Genomic DNA, 15,431 nt, shown 5'->3' on the forward strand with positions numbered 1-15,431 from the left:
TTTGAACGGAACTTTTGCGCTTCGGCAATAAGATTAAATTGCCATTGTTGCCCTGGCAATGTTTCAACATTTGCCACCGAGATACAATTACGAGATATGCAGACAATTGAAAGTCAGATCCTGGTGTAACAATACACTTGGGTATCGCTCGGTGACGATCCCCTATGCGAGGCCCTTATCACGGAGGCACATTGAAACATTTTGTCAATGAACCAAACTCATTAATGTGTAAGTATATATTTATGTACGTCTGTGTATATATATGCATTGTGTGTGTATAAATATTATACAGTAATTTTATGAATTTTAATTACTTGAACCATCAACGGCAGCTACGAGTATCTGCATTAATCTCTATGAAAAGAGATGCATTAAAATGAATGGAATTGTTAAGGGCGCACAGCTACCATATAAATCACATTTGGGTTAACAGAATTTAATGCAAAATAATTTACTGAAAATACTTCAAATTATTTAATTTATTACTACGAGAATGCCTGACGGCTTATTGTTTGTCATCAGCATCCATCAATCTGATTGAAACTGAAAGTTTGAAAGGGAAATCAGCTATTCGCAAGAGAATTTTTCAGTGTGAACTTATGCTTTAAATCCGAGCTTCTACATATCGAAGATTCTCTGATATTTTTCGAAAAGTTTTCAAACAAATTCGCATTAAATTTAATTGCGCTGCAACGAAACAGAAATGTTATGCACATTTCCCGGGATCAACTTATGACGGTCATGCTGTAATCGTGATAGCACAGAGGAAAGGTTCAAAGCAAAAGAAATCTATTTCAGTTCCATTCAGTTTGAGCGATAAAATGAAGGTGCTTCTCTGTCTTTTCGCTATTGTGTCCCTTTTTTTGCACATGACACTTGGTGACGATATGGTTAAAGGTTTGCAAACATAATTGATTCCCGATATTTTAGTTGAGTGATGTTAACATTTCCAGAAATTTGCCGTCAGGGAGGCGGTTCATCAAAGTGCAAGAGAAGCAACACTTATACTTGGAATAGCAGAATGAAGAAGTGCAGAGCAGTCCGAGTACAATCAGGTCCGTGTGGATTCTTCAACATTTTGGATAGATGTAATGAAATATGCGCTCACCAGGAGATGACAGATGCGGAGTTGGAGGTCTTTATTCAAAAGTACGCTACTTAGGATTTGGTTATGAAGTGTCTGTGAACCGTTTAGCAACCAAATGTTAAATGTTTCTTTTATAAAAATGAGAGCACACATATCAATAGCGGTGTTTAAAATGCATTTGGTTATGTGATGTGAGCGGAACGGGTATTTATAGCCAGCGGACTGGTGTAAAAAAAGAGGAGGCAGAATAACGTTGCTGAGATCAGCATTTAGAGCCTATAGAGAAACCTATGATAGTTCATTGTCGTGCAATTATCTACTAGATTGTGTTTTTTTTTACCATGGAGTTTGTTTGAAGTTCATCAGGGAGCTCCACTTGGGCATGTGTCCTTGTCGATCCACTGGCACATTATCCCCCTTTGCTGTTGTCTGGCTTGCTGCTGCCGCTAATGAAACATACTTCTGGCACTTTATTTCATCTGCTCTCTAACCAGCTCCTGCCATCCCCATCCCCATCCCCATCTCCATTCCATACCCAATACCCCACTCCCGTGGCAGCATTTAGCTCATTTTCGCCGGCTTGGCTAAAGTTTTTGTGTCCTTCGTTTTATTAGATTTTATTTGCTTAGTCTTTATTTGTCTTTTGCCGTCGTCGTCGTTGTCGTCGACGTCTTCCTGCTGCCCAGCATTACGGGTAAGTGTCCAATTTTACTTCGGACTCTCCACGTTCCGGTGCTGTGGCGATGGTTTCTCTTCGAGTGATACCCAGCCCATGGCTACCGCACCATAGGACATCGCTTGGTCACTTTAAAATTATTTCCAAAATTTCTCTATTTCCATGAGCGTTACACGGTAGCAAAATAGTGGGGTCGCTGCCATTTATATTTCCCGCTCGGCTTTTGCTTGCCACAGCAGAATCCATGTTGCTGGATGCTCCCTCTATTTGCTTTGGCCTTTTGTTAGTTTGTTTTGTGCAGGAAACTTTTGCTCAGCCAGATGGCCACATATGCCCCGCCATGGCTTCAGAGCAGAAGCTCTCTGCTGAGCATCCTTTATTCCAGCCTCGGCTTTTCATACCCTTGGAGAGGGTACACCTACTACGACTTTGATCCGAAGTATAACCGTATAGCTGGTATATACTCGTATATTAAAGTTCATCTGTCAGTTGTGAAGCTTAATGAAATTTTCTTACACAAGATTAATCCAAGCAACATCTGTGTGGGTGAAGATTTGACTTTTTCTATACATAAACATAAGTTTTTTGAGTTGTAACCGAAACCGATCATCAGTAATCGATCTAAGAGGGTATTGAATGCTGCGGCCTACGGGGCTGGACTTCCTTTCTTCGTGTGCTCCGTGTAAATTCGTCAAGTTTGTCAACACAAATTATGACAATTAAGTTTGCTGTTGACTTGTTTGCGTTGTCTGAAAACTTGGGCTGCAATTTAAAAACTCTCAAATTGCATTAGATTCCTGCCGAATCAGTTGACGGCGAATTCAATTAGGGGTACCCCTCAACAGAAAATACAAAAAAAACCGGCTCTTTGACATCACATGGCCTCGTGCTTAATTTTCCATTTTAATCCGGGTGCAGTGGCAGTGGCAGTGTCAAGTGGAAAGTTTAAGAGGCGCCTGCTAGTGGCACGGCACAGGTGCCGGCATCTGAGTTGCTAAGGCCCCGCCCGGAGGTGTTAAAGGTGGCTTGCAGCCACAATTGTTCATTAGATTAGCAAGTTGGCACGAAAAGTTTTTGGCCCGGCTCAAATGCCACTTTCACGGCTGCCGACACTCTCGAGTTGGATTGCGTTTTTCTGCCTTTGGCTCGTTTCCCTTTGCCTTTTGTCAGTGCAGGAGTTTTATGAATTTTCTTATCGAGAGACGACAAAAATGTACGTGGCCCAAAGTGGCAAGTTGTCACAATCTATACGAGTGCCGTGCCTCGGATATGTCTGTGTGTGTGTGTGAGCGAACTTTTGGCCCGACCCCCGTTCGGCAGCCTCTTCAGCTGCACCACATCGCTGTCTCAATTTGTCATTGGAGTTGCCGCTGGAGCTGCCGATAAGAAAGTTTTCACTTGATATAAGCAAATGCGGCTATTGATGGTAAATGTTGGCAGTTAAGTCTCTCTCTCTCTCCTTCTCACCCCCCAGCTGCCTTCTATGACTTTAAATACATTTTCCAGATTTCGTTTTTTAAAGCGGAGTTTCCAAATGGCGAATTTTACTTAGCATTTTGACTAGTGGAAACAAATGGAAATGCTTTATTCCCATTTAGACCAATTAAACTTATCTGGCCGTTGACTTTATCTAAATGAAGACCACACGTGGCGGAAAATGCGGAAAATGTGGAAAATGTATCCCCCCAAACGAGCCACTGGGATAATGTGGCGTAAGCGAACAGCTAAGGTGCGTAACGGAGCACTCTGCTGGAGTGTGTGTTACATAATTAAAAGGGGCCTCAAGGTGGCGAGGCGAGAGACAAACTATAAAATAAACCAAGAGAAAAGGAAAAACCACAGCCAGTAAATGCAAGGGGCCAAATATCCACAGAGACATCGAGGGAGAGTCACAGGCGCATTAAAGGAGTTTTTATTACCTTCTTCTTCTTCTTCTTCTTCTTGGCCCCGTGTGCCCTCAACCTGAATAATAGCCAGCGCGTCACAATGTCCTTTTCCGGTAATAATTCCACATTTAGCCCCGAGTCGAGTGGAGTGGAGTCGAGTCGAGTCACCGAGAATGCGGCAACCTAACACGTTCTGCCCGCCTGCCCGACTAAATTAGCTGTGACGCCAGTGGAAGTGGAATGGGCCCCCCCCCCCCCCCATCCCTTTGGCGGCTTAAGACATACCTACCCCCCACCTGGACTCCCTTCGACCACGTTATCATTTATAATGAGTTAATTACATTTAATACGCATGTACAATGGCCTGTTGAACATGGTGCACAATTAAATGTGACCCTGTCCGAAGGAGTGCTGGCAACAATAACAACACAGGATAACGCGATTAACGGTATCTGTCTGCTTTGTTGTGCCACTGTCTATTGTTGTGTTGGTGTGTGTGTTCGAGTATCTCTGTGTCTCTGTCTGTGTGGAAGGAACACTGCCACAGAGCTCAACGCTTTAAGCAGTCGTTGCGTTTAATTGCTGCTTTGAGGTTTATTAGCTGCTGATTGTAAGCGTAATTACATTTGCCTAAGCTGCCCGCCAAGGGGAAGGGACTGGCAGGGAGAACTACATAAAATGATGTGAAAATGTAGTACGTTAAAACTACTAAATGAACCCAGTTAAAAGTACATCTATCCCTTCATTTCGGAATAGGAATACCAGTTGAGAGATTTTGCTGAAGAATATTTTGACTTCCGCTCACCATTGAAACCTGTTAGAAACTAAACCGAAATGCCATTTATCAAATGGTCATTTTTCATATTCGCAGACATAGTTGCGGGGCTACCCCACACTACAATACCAAAAAAAATAGCATTTATCAACTTCTATCGCCCCCTCAATGGAACTACCGATCTACGGTGCATACTTTCAGGGGCTGCCATCGGCCATCGGCCATATTACGTATACGTGACAGCAGCTTGGCAAAATCCATTCTCAACGCCTCTTGGCGACAAATTCTTTGCAGACATCTAAGCATTTAACAATTTCGACCACTCCCACTTTGCCCATTTTGGCTGCTGGCCATTGCCATTGCTCTAACTGGAAAAAAAAAAAAAAAAAAAAACAAAAACGTAAAACAAAACGAAAACCAAAAAATAATTTTAAACCACAATTTGTGGGATTCGTTCTGCTTTCGTTGGGCAAATAAAAAATTTTTCTTTGTGCCTCCTGTTGTGCCTCGTGTCCTGGCTCGTGCCACTGACAGCTGCAAAATTTGTGCGCTCTTGTTCATTTGTTTGACTGCCCATTGTTGCCGTCCGTCCACCTCAAAGTGTGTCCGCGTACGGGTACGGGTACGGGTACGGGTGCGGGTATGTGTGTCCGCTTGTTTGTTGTTATGCCAAAAATTGAACACACAAAGCAATTGCTATGCAACATTTGTGCAGACATGGCCCAGAGTTAAAAAAGCACACCAAAAAACGAAGAACGAAGAACGAACAAATAAAATTGTTGTACAATTGAACGAGTGAGCGTACAAAGGTTCTCTATGTGTGTGTGTGTCAGAGTGTAGATGTACTGGATCGTTTAATAGTTTTATTGCCGGCCACTAGCGGTATTTGATACTCTGTAATGGATGACATTTAGGGGGTTTTCAATTTAAGGGAAAGACTGCTGCGCCTCGATTGGAGCACAAGAAGTACATGAATTAATTTTAAACTCAAACAAAAAATGGAATAGAGAATAGCTATGATCGATAAATATATATACATATATTTGATATGAAGTTAAATAACGTTTCAACGTTTAAGCAAGTCGGGTGAGCTCATTAAAAAACATTCTATAGAACGTAATTGAGAGTTACTCGTTACTCTACATATGAACAGTGAGCAGTCATAAAAGTAGTAATTAATTCCATTCTTATTCCATTTACAACATTTTGATAGTACAGGCCATCTCTCAGTCGAATACTAAAGTCTTATTCTTCTTTTATTTTGATGGAAACATTTTTGGCTGGCATATTCGTTACTTGTCATGTCATGTGGTCAATTGTTTATTGTTAACATGGTCAATCCCACACCCGTTCCATCCCCCACTCATTCCACTTTCAGCAAAAGGAAAACCATCAGCCCACCCTCAACCAGCCAATGTCTTGGCCACACCACCCCCATCCACCACCATTCCACATGCACTCGTATATATTTCTGAAAATATCAAATTGCTTGGCTTTCTTTTGATGCGGCCCGAGAATGTATATATATATATATATATATCTTGAGCAATTTGTGGCTTTGGTCGGGCTGTCAGCACAGTGCGCATTCAGACAAATTAATCCGTTTTCAGCTGTCTGTCATGGCTCAGCTGAGAGACCCCCGTCTGACAGATAGACAGAGGGAATGGCAAACACTTTAACACTTTAAGCAAACTCGAGTGCAGATGCTGTGACGCTGGAGCACTGCAGCAGTGCAGTTCTGGCTAATTAGAGACAAGGATTGTCGGCGTGATGCCGGATCGTTTTGGCTGAAAGTGCGTCAAGTGCTAAAATGGCTAATGCACTTTACTGCTTGCTCCGACAGCCAAAAAAAAAAAGGAAGAGCAGAGCAAAGCTTCAGGAATATTTTATGGCCTGACAAAAGACAGGCCACACCACTCCATGCCACTCCACACACACACACACACACACCACACTACACAAAGCTCTGACCGACTTCATCATCAACAAAGCTGGCGCCTTGGGCGCAAATTTCAATGCGTTTCAAGCATAAAATAAATGTCCACTAAAAATGTCTCTGCCATTGTTGTTGCTGGTTGCTGGTTGCTGCCGGTGGTGGTGGTGGGGGTGGGCGTGGCATGGTGCAGCCACAAAAATGTTGGTAATGGTGTGGGTACCCGTTTACCAGTACCCAGCTCTCTCTCGTACATGTCTCAAGGACATGTTCGTGGATGACTGCCTCGGAGCGGCGGGGCTCTGCTCTGCTCTCCTTCTGGACCAAAGTGAACTGAACTGGACTGGCCCAAATCGCTGCAAGTGCTTTTAAGTCGTTGTCAAATGCAAAGAGCACAATAATTCAAATTTATGACGCGCAATTGTGCTCATCTACACGCACACGAAGGCCCACACTCTCCACTTTCCGTTTCCGTTGGCGGCCCCCCCTTCCGATTTTGTCCTTTTCGTAGGCATAAATAAAGCAAAAGTTGTACGTGCGTCCAGCTGAGTGGGCGGGCGGCCGCTCGTCAGAAGTATGTAAATTTACTAGCCCAAGACTGGGCCACGGAGGAAAGAACCATAAAACCATTTTATAATTTGCGGTTCTCACTGAACAATTATCTGCTTTTGCCTTTGTCGTTTTGTGGCCAGAACTAGGTGAGGCGCCCCCGAAAGCTACGACGCTGTGTGGCAAGAAAGTGAAGCTGTTGGGAAATTATCTGCTTTTGATTTACTGACTTTGTTGGAGAGTGTCGTAAAATCTGGTAGAGCCTACGCCGGATAATTTGGGACACCAAGAAGTTTATCTGCATCTGGGATCAACTTTCGACATTCGATGGGCATAAAAATGCCCGAATTGAATGCCATAAATATTTGATGCAAATAGAAACAACTAAACGAAACGAGAGTGTTGGGATATTTCATTAATTTTATATCAAAGCAATCTGGCAAATTGCATATTTGTTTAATTGCTGCAAATAAATTCAGAAATGAAAACAAAACATCCCACCGCACACATGAAACAATAAAGAAGGTCAGCAGAAAAATCATAAAAAATAGCATTTAGTTGAACCAGTTTTCCTGTGGTATTCAATTAGACGACCAGCACACTGCATATGCCATGGAAAAACTAAAAAAAGGATGCCATGGAAAATCATAAAGAAAATATGCACCGAAGAACTACTATTAAAATGCAATATCTATGGATACATTCGCATGGGGGTCAGCGGAGGCCAGAACTATTGTTTTGAGCTCGAATGTGTTTGCGGATTTATAAACAAATCCCAATGCAAATCAGCGACACCAAACAAATGCAATTTGATTTATATTTATACACGCAAAAAATCAAGCGGCAAGAAACCAGAAACAAAAAACAGAAATGGAAACTTTGGCACAATAAAATGCAAATAATTGTGCTGGGCAAATAAATTAAAATAAATGCAAGAGCAAATGCCGCAGTTGTCCATAAAGTGGCGAATACTGAGCGCAAAAAACGGAGGACACAAACATTGATTAATACGAGGCCAAATGCATTAGGCCGGGGCACATAATTTACGACCGCCTGCCTCACAGAGAGCACTGTCTAGGCAAACGCAAAACATTTATTTGTTTAATGCATTTGGCAGCCATATTAATATGCCGATCGCATGGACTCTTGTTTGGGCATTTGTTTCCGATGCAGATGTCGATACGTGCCTTATACGTACTACTGAAGGACTAGAAGGGTATATTTAATTCGTAAAAATGTATAAAACATTTAGAGGAAATCGTATACAAAAGGAATTATTATGGCCATAAGTGCCTGATGAAAAGCAGCTCCCAGTAGAGTTTTTAAAGCACGCAGATCATCTTTTTCCTGCTTTCTTTCTCCCAAAAAACCTTAGAAGTTCTGGGTTTTACTCTGCACTAACATATCTAATTATGGAAGCTTATATTCTGTGTCTTCAATGACTGCTAGGTATCACATTGTCGAGTTATCTGACTCCACTTTAGCGTACTCTCTCTTGGATTTTTTTCCCAGCAGCATCAACACGAAACTTGACCAGAATGTCAGCTGCACAAACAGGACTAAACCATTGCTGCCGCTAGCCCAGAACTGCCCGGGGAAAAATAGTTGTCGCTGTTTTTTTTTTTCTTCCTCCCGGCTTCCACAACTTCTGTTTTTGTTGTTGTTATTGTTGGGAAAACAGCATTTGACATGCGGGTTCAAAGCGTTTGGCCGACTGTTTGAATTCCTATTTGCATTGCGTGTGTTTTGCCTCAGATCACCTGGCCCTCCCAGGCCCAGGCTTGGGTCCAGTGCCAGTCCCGGTCCCGGTGCAGGTCTCACCTGCCCCGTTGTCAACACGCCGCTGGTCGCGAATATATTTTTGGGAATACAACGGCAGCGGGCGTACTGACAACGAAATAACCAAAATCGAATGCCGTCCAAAAAGATAGACGAGAGAACACGTTCCATTTTGCCGGCCAGCAAAAGGCAATAAACACAAAACGCAACCAATTGAGTTCGAATGCAAATATTTGGCAATGTGCTCTAGCCAAAAAAAAAAAGGCAACGGCAACAAAGGCCCAGCCCGGCAACGTTTTCGGGGCCTAAAGCTCAAAATTGAAATTGAAAAGAATTTCGCGCCATTTAACAGTTTCATGGCAAGCAACTTCATCTCCTGCCTCTCCTGCTACCTTTTCCGAAAAGTGTTTGGAGTTTTTGTTTGTGTTTAGGGATGCCCCGTGCAGGTGTGAGAGTGCGTATCTGTGTGTGTGTGTGTGTGTGAGTTGGCTTATCTCCTCAGCTGACAGGAGCCTTTGGCCGTACAAAAGTGTTGCCTGGAAATAAAGGAAAACTTCAGCATCTGACTAAGCGAGAAATGTCGAAAAAAGTCCAATCATATCTGCTATGTTGTCTTTGTTTTTGTTCCTCTTATGCTGCTGGATTTTAAAAACAAACATCTACCCGTTTTAAGTTACATCTACATATTTCAATTGGTAATAAAAGTCTCTTATTTAACCTCGTAATTAATTCTCAAGGCTGCCGACTATAACTTTTCTATAATTTTCTGTACTCAGAAAAGAACATATTATGTTAAAGCTTTCATTCTCTTTTATTTTGTAATCTATTTAAAATGTTGTATTTGGCATCGCCCGGCCAACAAATCCTTTTATGGTTCACTTGCGATGTGGTTAACTCTCGTGTTGGATATCCTAGTTGGCATATTATTATTTAAATTGGCGAGTGCGGCACAGGGCAATTTCACAACTCAATGCTCGATGGACAGTCGAACTGACAACATAATTTCAGCATATGACAACTTTTCTAATGAGAAAAAATAACCGACCGACCGACCGACCCATAGACCAGACCCATCCGAAAAGTTCTCTTTTTGCGGACACACACAGAGGAGAACGCAAGCAATTTGCTTTGTGATTGTGTGTGCCTGTCTGCAGTTGTCACTTGGGTGACCAAAGCAAAACTGTCAGAAAGCATATGACAAACATTTGTCGTCGTCTGACAAGACCAGAAATGAGCCAAGAAAAATACAGATAGTACGAGAATGTACATACATATATGCCATACATACATATGTATGTATGTATGTATGTACATGTGTACACTCGTATTTCTGGGTGTATGCATATCAAACAAAATTTATTTTTTTCTTAAAAAAAAGAAAACGAAATAAACGGAAAATGTTTGGGATAGTGCGTCCTGCGCGCTCTCTCTCTCTCTCTTTCTCCCTCTGTGTGTGTGTGTGTGAGTCCCATCTAGGAGTCTGTCTCTAGTCCTCCTCGTCCACCAGAATGGTCTTAAAGGCAAAGGGCTCAAAGGCGTAACCAGCGCCCTCATAGAACTTGCTCATGAACTCAACCCTGTGGAGGGAAAAATATGGTCAGCTTAAAGGATAATGAAGAAACAACTCCAAATAGTATCCTACCAGTGCAAGCGAAGTGTGTGCAGGAAGGCAGAGAGTCCTTCGATGAGCACCAGGATGCCGACAGTGAGCGACGCCCAGGCACCAAACACCAGGTAAACGCCAATGGCCCCAATATAGCTGTTAAATATGAATCCTTTTGCGAGGACCATGTTCCACAGCACTTCGGAGAGCTCTGAAAGGGAAATACAAAATATATATATATCAACGTTCCAGAGATCCAGCGATCAGGGATCATTCTGTTGGACTTACGCGCATGCGCCAGGGACAGGGCCCAGAGACGAAGATAGGAAGCCGTGTGGGAGACCGTGCTCAGCACGTACTCGATTGTGTGTATGGCTTGGTGGATGAAGATTTCACCCATTGGCTCGTCTTCGCCGTGACCGCCATGGTCCCCTCCTGCGGCACTTTCTTGGGACTTGGGCAGGGGCGGTGGACTGCCGCGTCGCTTCATCATTATGTACAGCGGCTTGCCGAGCAGCATCCAGGGAATGCAGATAACCGCCACCACAACGAAGACCATCTGTATGGCCTTCTGGCCCTCGAACATGAACTCCTTGCAGGGCTCCGGCGTGTCCTGGCTTCCCTGCAGAATCATGTTGATGAACAGAATGAGAATCGAGGGAGCACAGGCCGGCGAAAGGGGCCCCTCGACAGTGTCGTTGTAGACGAGCCACTTGAAGAACATCATGAAGACCATGTAGCCGAAGAGCAGCAGCAGGAACAGCAGCTGGGGCAGGAACTCCAGGAAGATGCTGGCATACTTCTTGTAGTGTAGGAAATTCACGACGGACATGGAGACGCCGAAGACCATGTGCAGCACGCCGAAGATGATCGACAGCTTCATCTTGAAGGTGTTGAGGAAAATGATTTTGTTGTCGGCCATCTGCCAAATGGGATCCATGCCCAGGGGATAGGTCTTGAAGAAGGTGTCGTTGGGACGCAGTGTTAAGTACTTGAGGGTTGGGTCAGTCATCACCTCCTCTGTATAGTTCATATTCCAGCCACTGCCGAAGATGTTCATCGACTTGGAGAACACATCGTTGTAGATGAAGCCCGTGTAGACGGAGAAGAGGCCCATCAGTAAGATGATGTAGCGACCGCCGAAGAAGATGTTGAAGATCTCCTCCTTGATGGCGGCCAGCTTCTCCTCCTTGAGGATCAGCCAACCGGCGAATAAAACCAAGATGATGCCGTGTCCCAGGTCGCCGAACATCACAGCGAACAGAAAGGGAAAGGTGATGCACGCATACAAGGCCGGATTCACCTCCCGGTACGAGGCAATGCCATAGGAGTCGACCAGGTTCTGGAAGCCATTGGTGAACTTGTTCGTCCGCGTATAGGTCGGCGGCTGCTCGTTCGTCTCGATCACATTCATGAAGGCTGGTATGGAGCTCTCCGACTGCTTGGAGCCGCGTGCCAGGGCCTCCTGCACCGTGGTCAGATCGTTGGCCGGCACCCAACCCTCGCCAATCAGACACTTGCCCGTCACATCCGGATTGAAGTAGTTGAGGATGTGGTAGATGGCCTTCATCTTGCGCACCATGATGGACCAGCGGGGCAGGTGCTTCGCGGCCGAGGTGAGCACCCGGCAGCGGTGATCTGCGCTCTGATTGAGCACCATCTTGAGGTCCTCCAGGCGGACATTCACGTCCTTGATCATATCGACCCGCTCGGCATGGGAGCTGGGGCAGGGATAAACGGAGGCATGGTAGCCTGAGCAGACCTTCTTCACGCGCTGCTTCAGCTGCTCGCCCTGGAAGAAGGCCACAAAGACGGTCTTCAGCACGGGTCGACCGGTCTCCTCGTCGTCGCACAGTCCCTCGATGTCGCAGCGCCGCAGGAAGATGTTGCCGCGCGAGATGCGCCACAGCATTCGCTCGAAGGAGAAGAAGCGCTCCAGCTTGATCACACCGGCCACAAAGGCCAGCTGCCCGCGCTGTCCGCCCGGCTGCTGGGTGGGATCGTTGGGATCCACCGTGCGATTGGAGTCCAGGTTAATGATCTCCTGGTCGGAGAAGAAGCCTTCGGTGTTCTCCAGCACACACTTCAGCTCCTCCATGTGCGTGAAGTTGGCCTTCAGGCTGGCCCCGTTCGCAGCCATCTCCCGCAGCTCGTTCTCTGTCTTCTCCAGCTGGGCCTCCAGGTCGACTGCCTCGCGGGGATTGGGCGCGGCCGGCTCTTCCTCACCAACAAGCAGGGGTAAAGCAATCTCGTCCCGCTTCATCTCGGCCTCGACGTAGCGCAGGCGGCGCTCCATGTCGTCGCAGCGTCTAACCTCCGTAACGTACTTGCGCTGGAAGGAGCTGACCTCCTCGTTCAGATCCCGGAACTGGACGCAGCCGCTCTCGCCGAGCTCGGCAATGGAGGCATAGGCTGCCTCGGGCTGGATGAACAGCTGGCACAGGGCCATCTGCTCGCTCCGGAACATATCCCCCATGGTTGTGTCTGTCGTTCGATGTCTGTCACTGCAAGAGACGAATCATACTGTCAGTTGTATTCGCAATTTGACTGATTAGGTGTGTCCGACTAGGTCTAATGGGTCGGCGGCTTGTCATAGTCGCAGTCCCAGTCCCAGTCCCAGTCCACCAACATTGTTGATCCGACTGACGCACATAGTTTATGGTCCTCCAAATTTCAGTGCACTCCCAGTGTCGCAATCAATCACATAAGTGGAACTGAACAGAACTGTTTACGGCTCTCACCCAGATTAGATAAGCGGTTTGCCCCGGGGCTCGGCTATCGAGATCGGTTCGGCCCCTTATCTATTGGCATTCGGAGCTATCTGGAGTGGGTGTATGTGTATGGAGCCCTGAGCGCTGCGCGCATTAATAATTTGAAATTATTAACAATTACCGAGCAATCAGTTGGTTTACAAATAATCCCCCAAAAGTCTTTTATTGCATTAAATGCTTATTTCCCTGACAGCCCCCTGATACGGCCACATCAAGGACCTGTGCAGTGTCTTTGTGGGTGGTGGTTGGGGCTGGGCTGGGGCTGGGCTGGGCCCCGTTTTCTCTCTGATAACTCTCTGATTTGGCTATTCCAGATTATAGATATTTATGGCCGTCTAGGCTACTCGTTTGCTGTGATTTCGGCTCGCCTGTCTGGCCATAAAAATGATTGAGTCTGATTCCCGACTACTCGCAGTAGCTCCACGCTTGATAGAGAGTCACGCTGTCTGTGCCCTCACTGAGATTTTCCGATAGTTTCGGCATGCGAGAGATCTGATTTACAGCTACAGGAAGCTACTTAATATAGATGGCATCGTGGTGATTGGTTGTTGATTTCTAAATTGAAATTCAATGGAATGCTCGAAGACACTCAATTGGCTCGCAGATTGTTGGGTTTTTCTTTTGAATGGGGGGCTGGGAGTTATGCAATGGGGTGGAAGATATAGCATTATATTTACTATAAACTGATTTAAGTATGAGTTGGAATCTCTAGAGTTAATTTTCTTTGTGTGGAACATTTGCCCAAGTGCAAACAATTTTACGCACCACTTCCTTTACAGTTCACAGACCTAATTCTGTGCCTGTAGGTGGTCACCGCCCATGGCTGTCAATGGATAAATCAGTGCAGTTCCTGGCCTTATCGCGGTCAGTCTTGTACATCAGTTTTAGCCATAAATCTGAGCGGCAGACAATTGCCTTTAAGTTGGCCATAAATCTTGCAGGCAAACTGCACGCAAATGTCTGATTATCGATAGCCCAGCCCCAATCCGAGCCACAATCCCTGCTCCAGTCCCTGGCCCACTTGGCTTATGTCTGCAGTTATGGGTTCACTACGGGGCTTGGCCCGAACAGAAAGAATTACTTGGCTCATTAAGAAATCCGTTCGTTGGCCGTAAAAGTATTATCGACAGCGTAATAATTTGTGCGGCAAGTTTCTGCTTGACGTTTGAGTGGCTCCCAGCCCCACATGATCCATCACGTGCTCTGACGTCACACGGCAATTATGGCGCCATATATAGGCACGTATATATGGTATATGTGACTAGGTTATAGCTTGTATTAGTGGCAGGCAAATAGAAGTTGACGTTTAACTGGTGTTTTCAGGCAATTATCAAAAATCAATTAAGATAAGTTATCGCCGATTGCCATTACGATTAATACAATTGTCACGAGCAAAACTTTGAATAATTTGGCCAGTCTCCCACGAGGAACTACGAGTCTTCGCCTACGTGCTGACACATGTTGTGTGGGGGTATTATTTAAATATCTTTTACGAGTACGAAAAAATGTATAAAGTAAGAGCGCATTTTCTAATTTATGGCCTGTTAACGGGCTTATCTCGGCCAACAATGATAACCTCGTAATGTTAACCCGTGTCGGAGCACTGATAAAACCACGGCTAAGCAACTGCTTAGAAAATACTTTGGATTTGTGTTGAGTGCATGACTGGCGATGTGGCGACGTGGCAGCGTATGAGTCACAGGAAGTCCATCAATTGTGATCACAAAATCAATGCGAAATTTGTTCACTCGGTTCACCAATCAAAATCTAAAATTAAATAAGGATACTCTTCCAGCAGCACACTTACACTCGTGAGCTAAAAATCGGTTACTGTTTTCGCGACCTGCCACCCCAATGGTGCAGAAAGAACTGTGCAATCGCCTAAGACCCGACCAGCTCTATGGCCAATAAGACTGAAGCTAATCTACACTTGGCACCAATACAGGCCCATATACTGCCAGAACACTATGGGAGAGCGTTCACCAATAAGTAATCTTTGTGCCTTTTTTTTATCACAAAATATTGTAGAAACACTCGCCGATTTGAGTTGTTGTAACAGGTATTCGTTGGGGTAGATTTAATGATTGCTGTTTAAGGATCAGAAAATATTTAATTTCTTTTTATGTTTTGGTTCAGGATTTACAGTGAAGCCGATTGTTGAACTGTTGAAGATGGAATTATAATTTATTTAATTTTATACAAAGAGTTATTATTATCGGATAATCTGTAAAATAAGAATAATGCAATAAGAAACTGGGTATCCTCGATGCAAATATTAACCCAACTACTCGGTATCCTATAGTCGAAGCACATAACTGTATTAATCATATTAGGTATTGTTGATTGTGTTGCCAAACAACAGAACCAAGAAC

General features: G+C 44.9%; 1 protein-coding gene and 1 long non-coding RNA gene across 2 annotated transcripts; one reads left to right on the forward strand and one right to left on the reverse strand.

The window, feature by feature from the left end:
* The first annotated feature begins 742 nt into the window (after nt 1–742).
* LOC111078085 lies at nt 743–1,014 on the forward strand. Its single transcript, XR_002608215.2, has 2 exons — nt 743–897; nt 954–1,014. It is a non-coding gene; the product is annotated as an uncharacterized LOC111078085 (long non-coding RNA).
* A 9,107-nt stretch (nt 1,015–10,121) lies between these two features.
* On the reverse strand, nt 10,122–14,950 carry LOC111078086 (V-type proton ATPase 116 kDa subunit a1). The gene is made up of 4 exons (XM_022372619.2): nt 14,867–14,950; nt 10,577–12,792; nt 10,328–10,499; nt 10,122–10,262 (listed from the first exon to the last, which is right to left on the reverse strand). Exons 2-4 carry the CDS (start codon nt 12,762–12,764, stop codon nt 10,172–10,174), a joined length of 2,451 nt encoding a protein of 816 aa, XP_022228311.2. The 5' UTR covers nt 12,765–12,792; nt 14,867–14,950; the 3' UTR covers nt 10,122–10,171.
* Nucleotides 14,951–15,431: the final 481 nt, after the last annotated feature.

This window comes from Drosophila obscura, unplaced genomic scaffold (assembly GCF_018151105.1).
Source record: "Drosophila obscura isolate BZ-5 IFL unplaced genomic scaffold, ASM1815110v1 contig_200, whole genome shotgun sequence".
NCBI lineage: Eukaryota > Metazoa > Arthropoda > Insecta > Diptera > Drosophilidae > Drosophila > Drosophila obscura.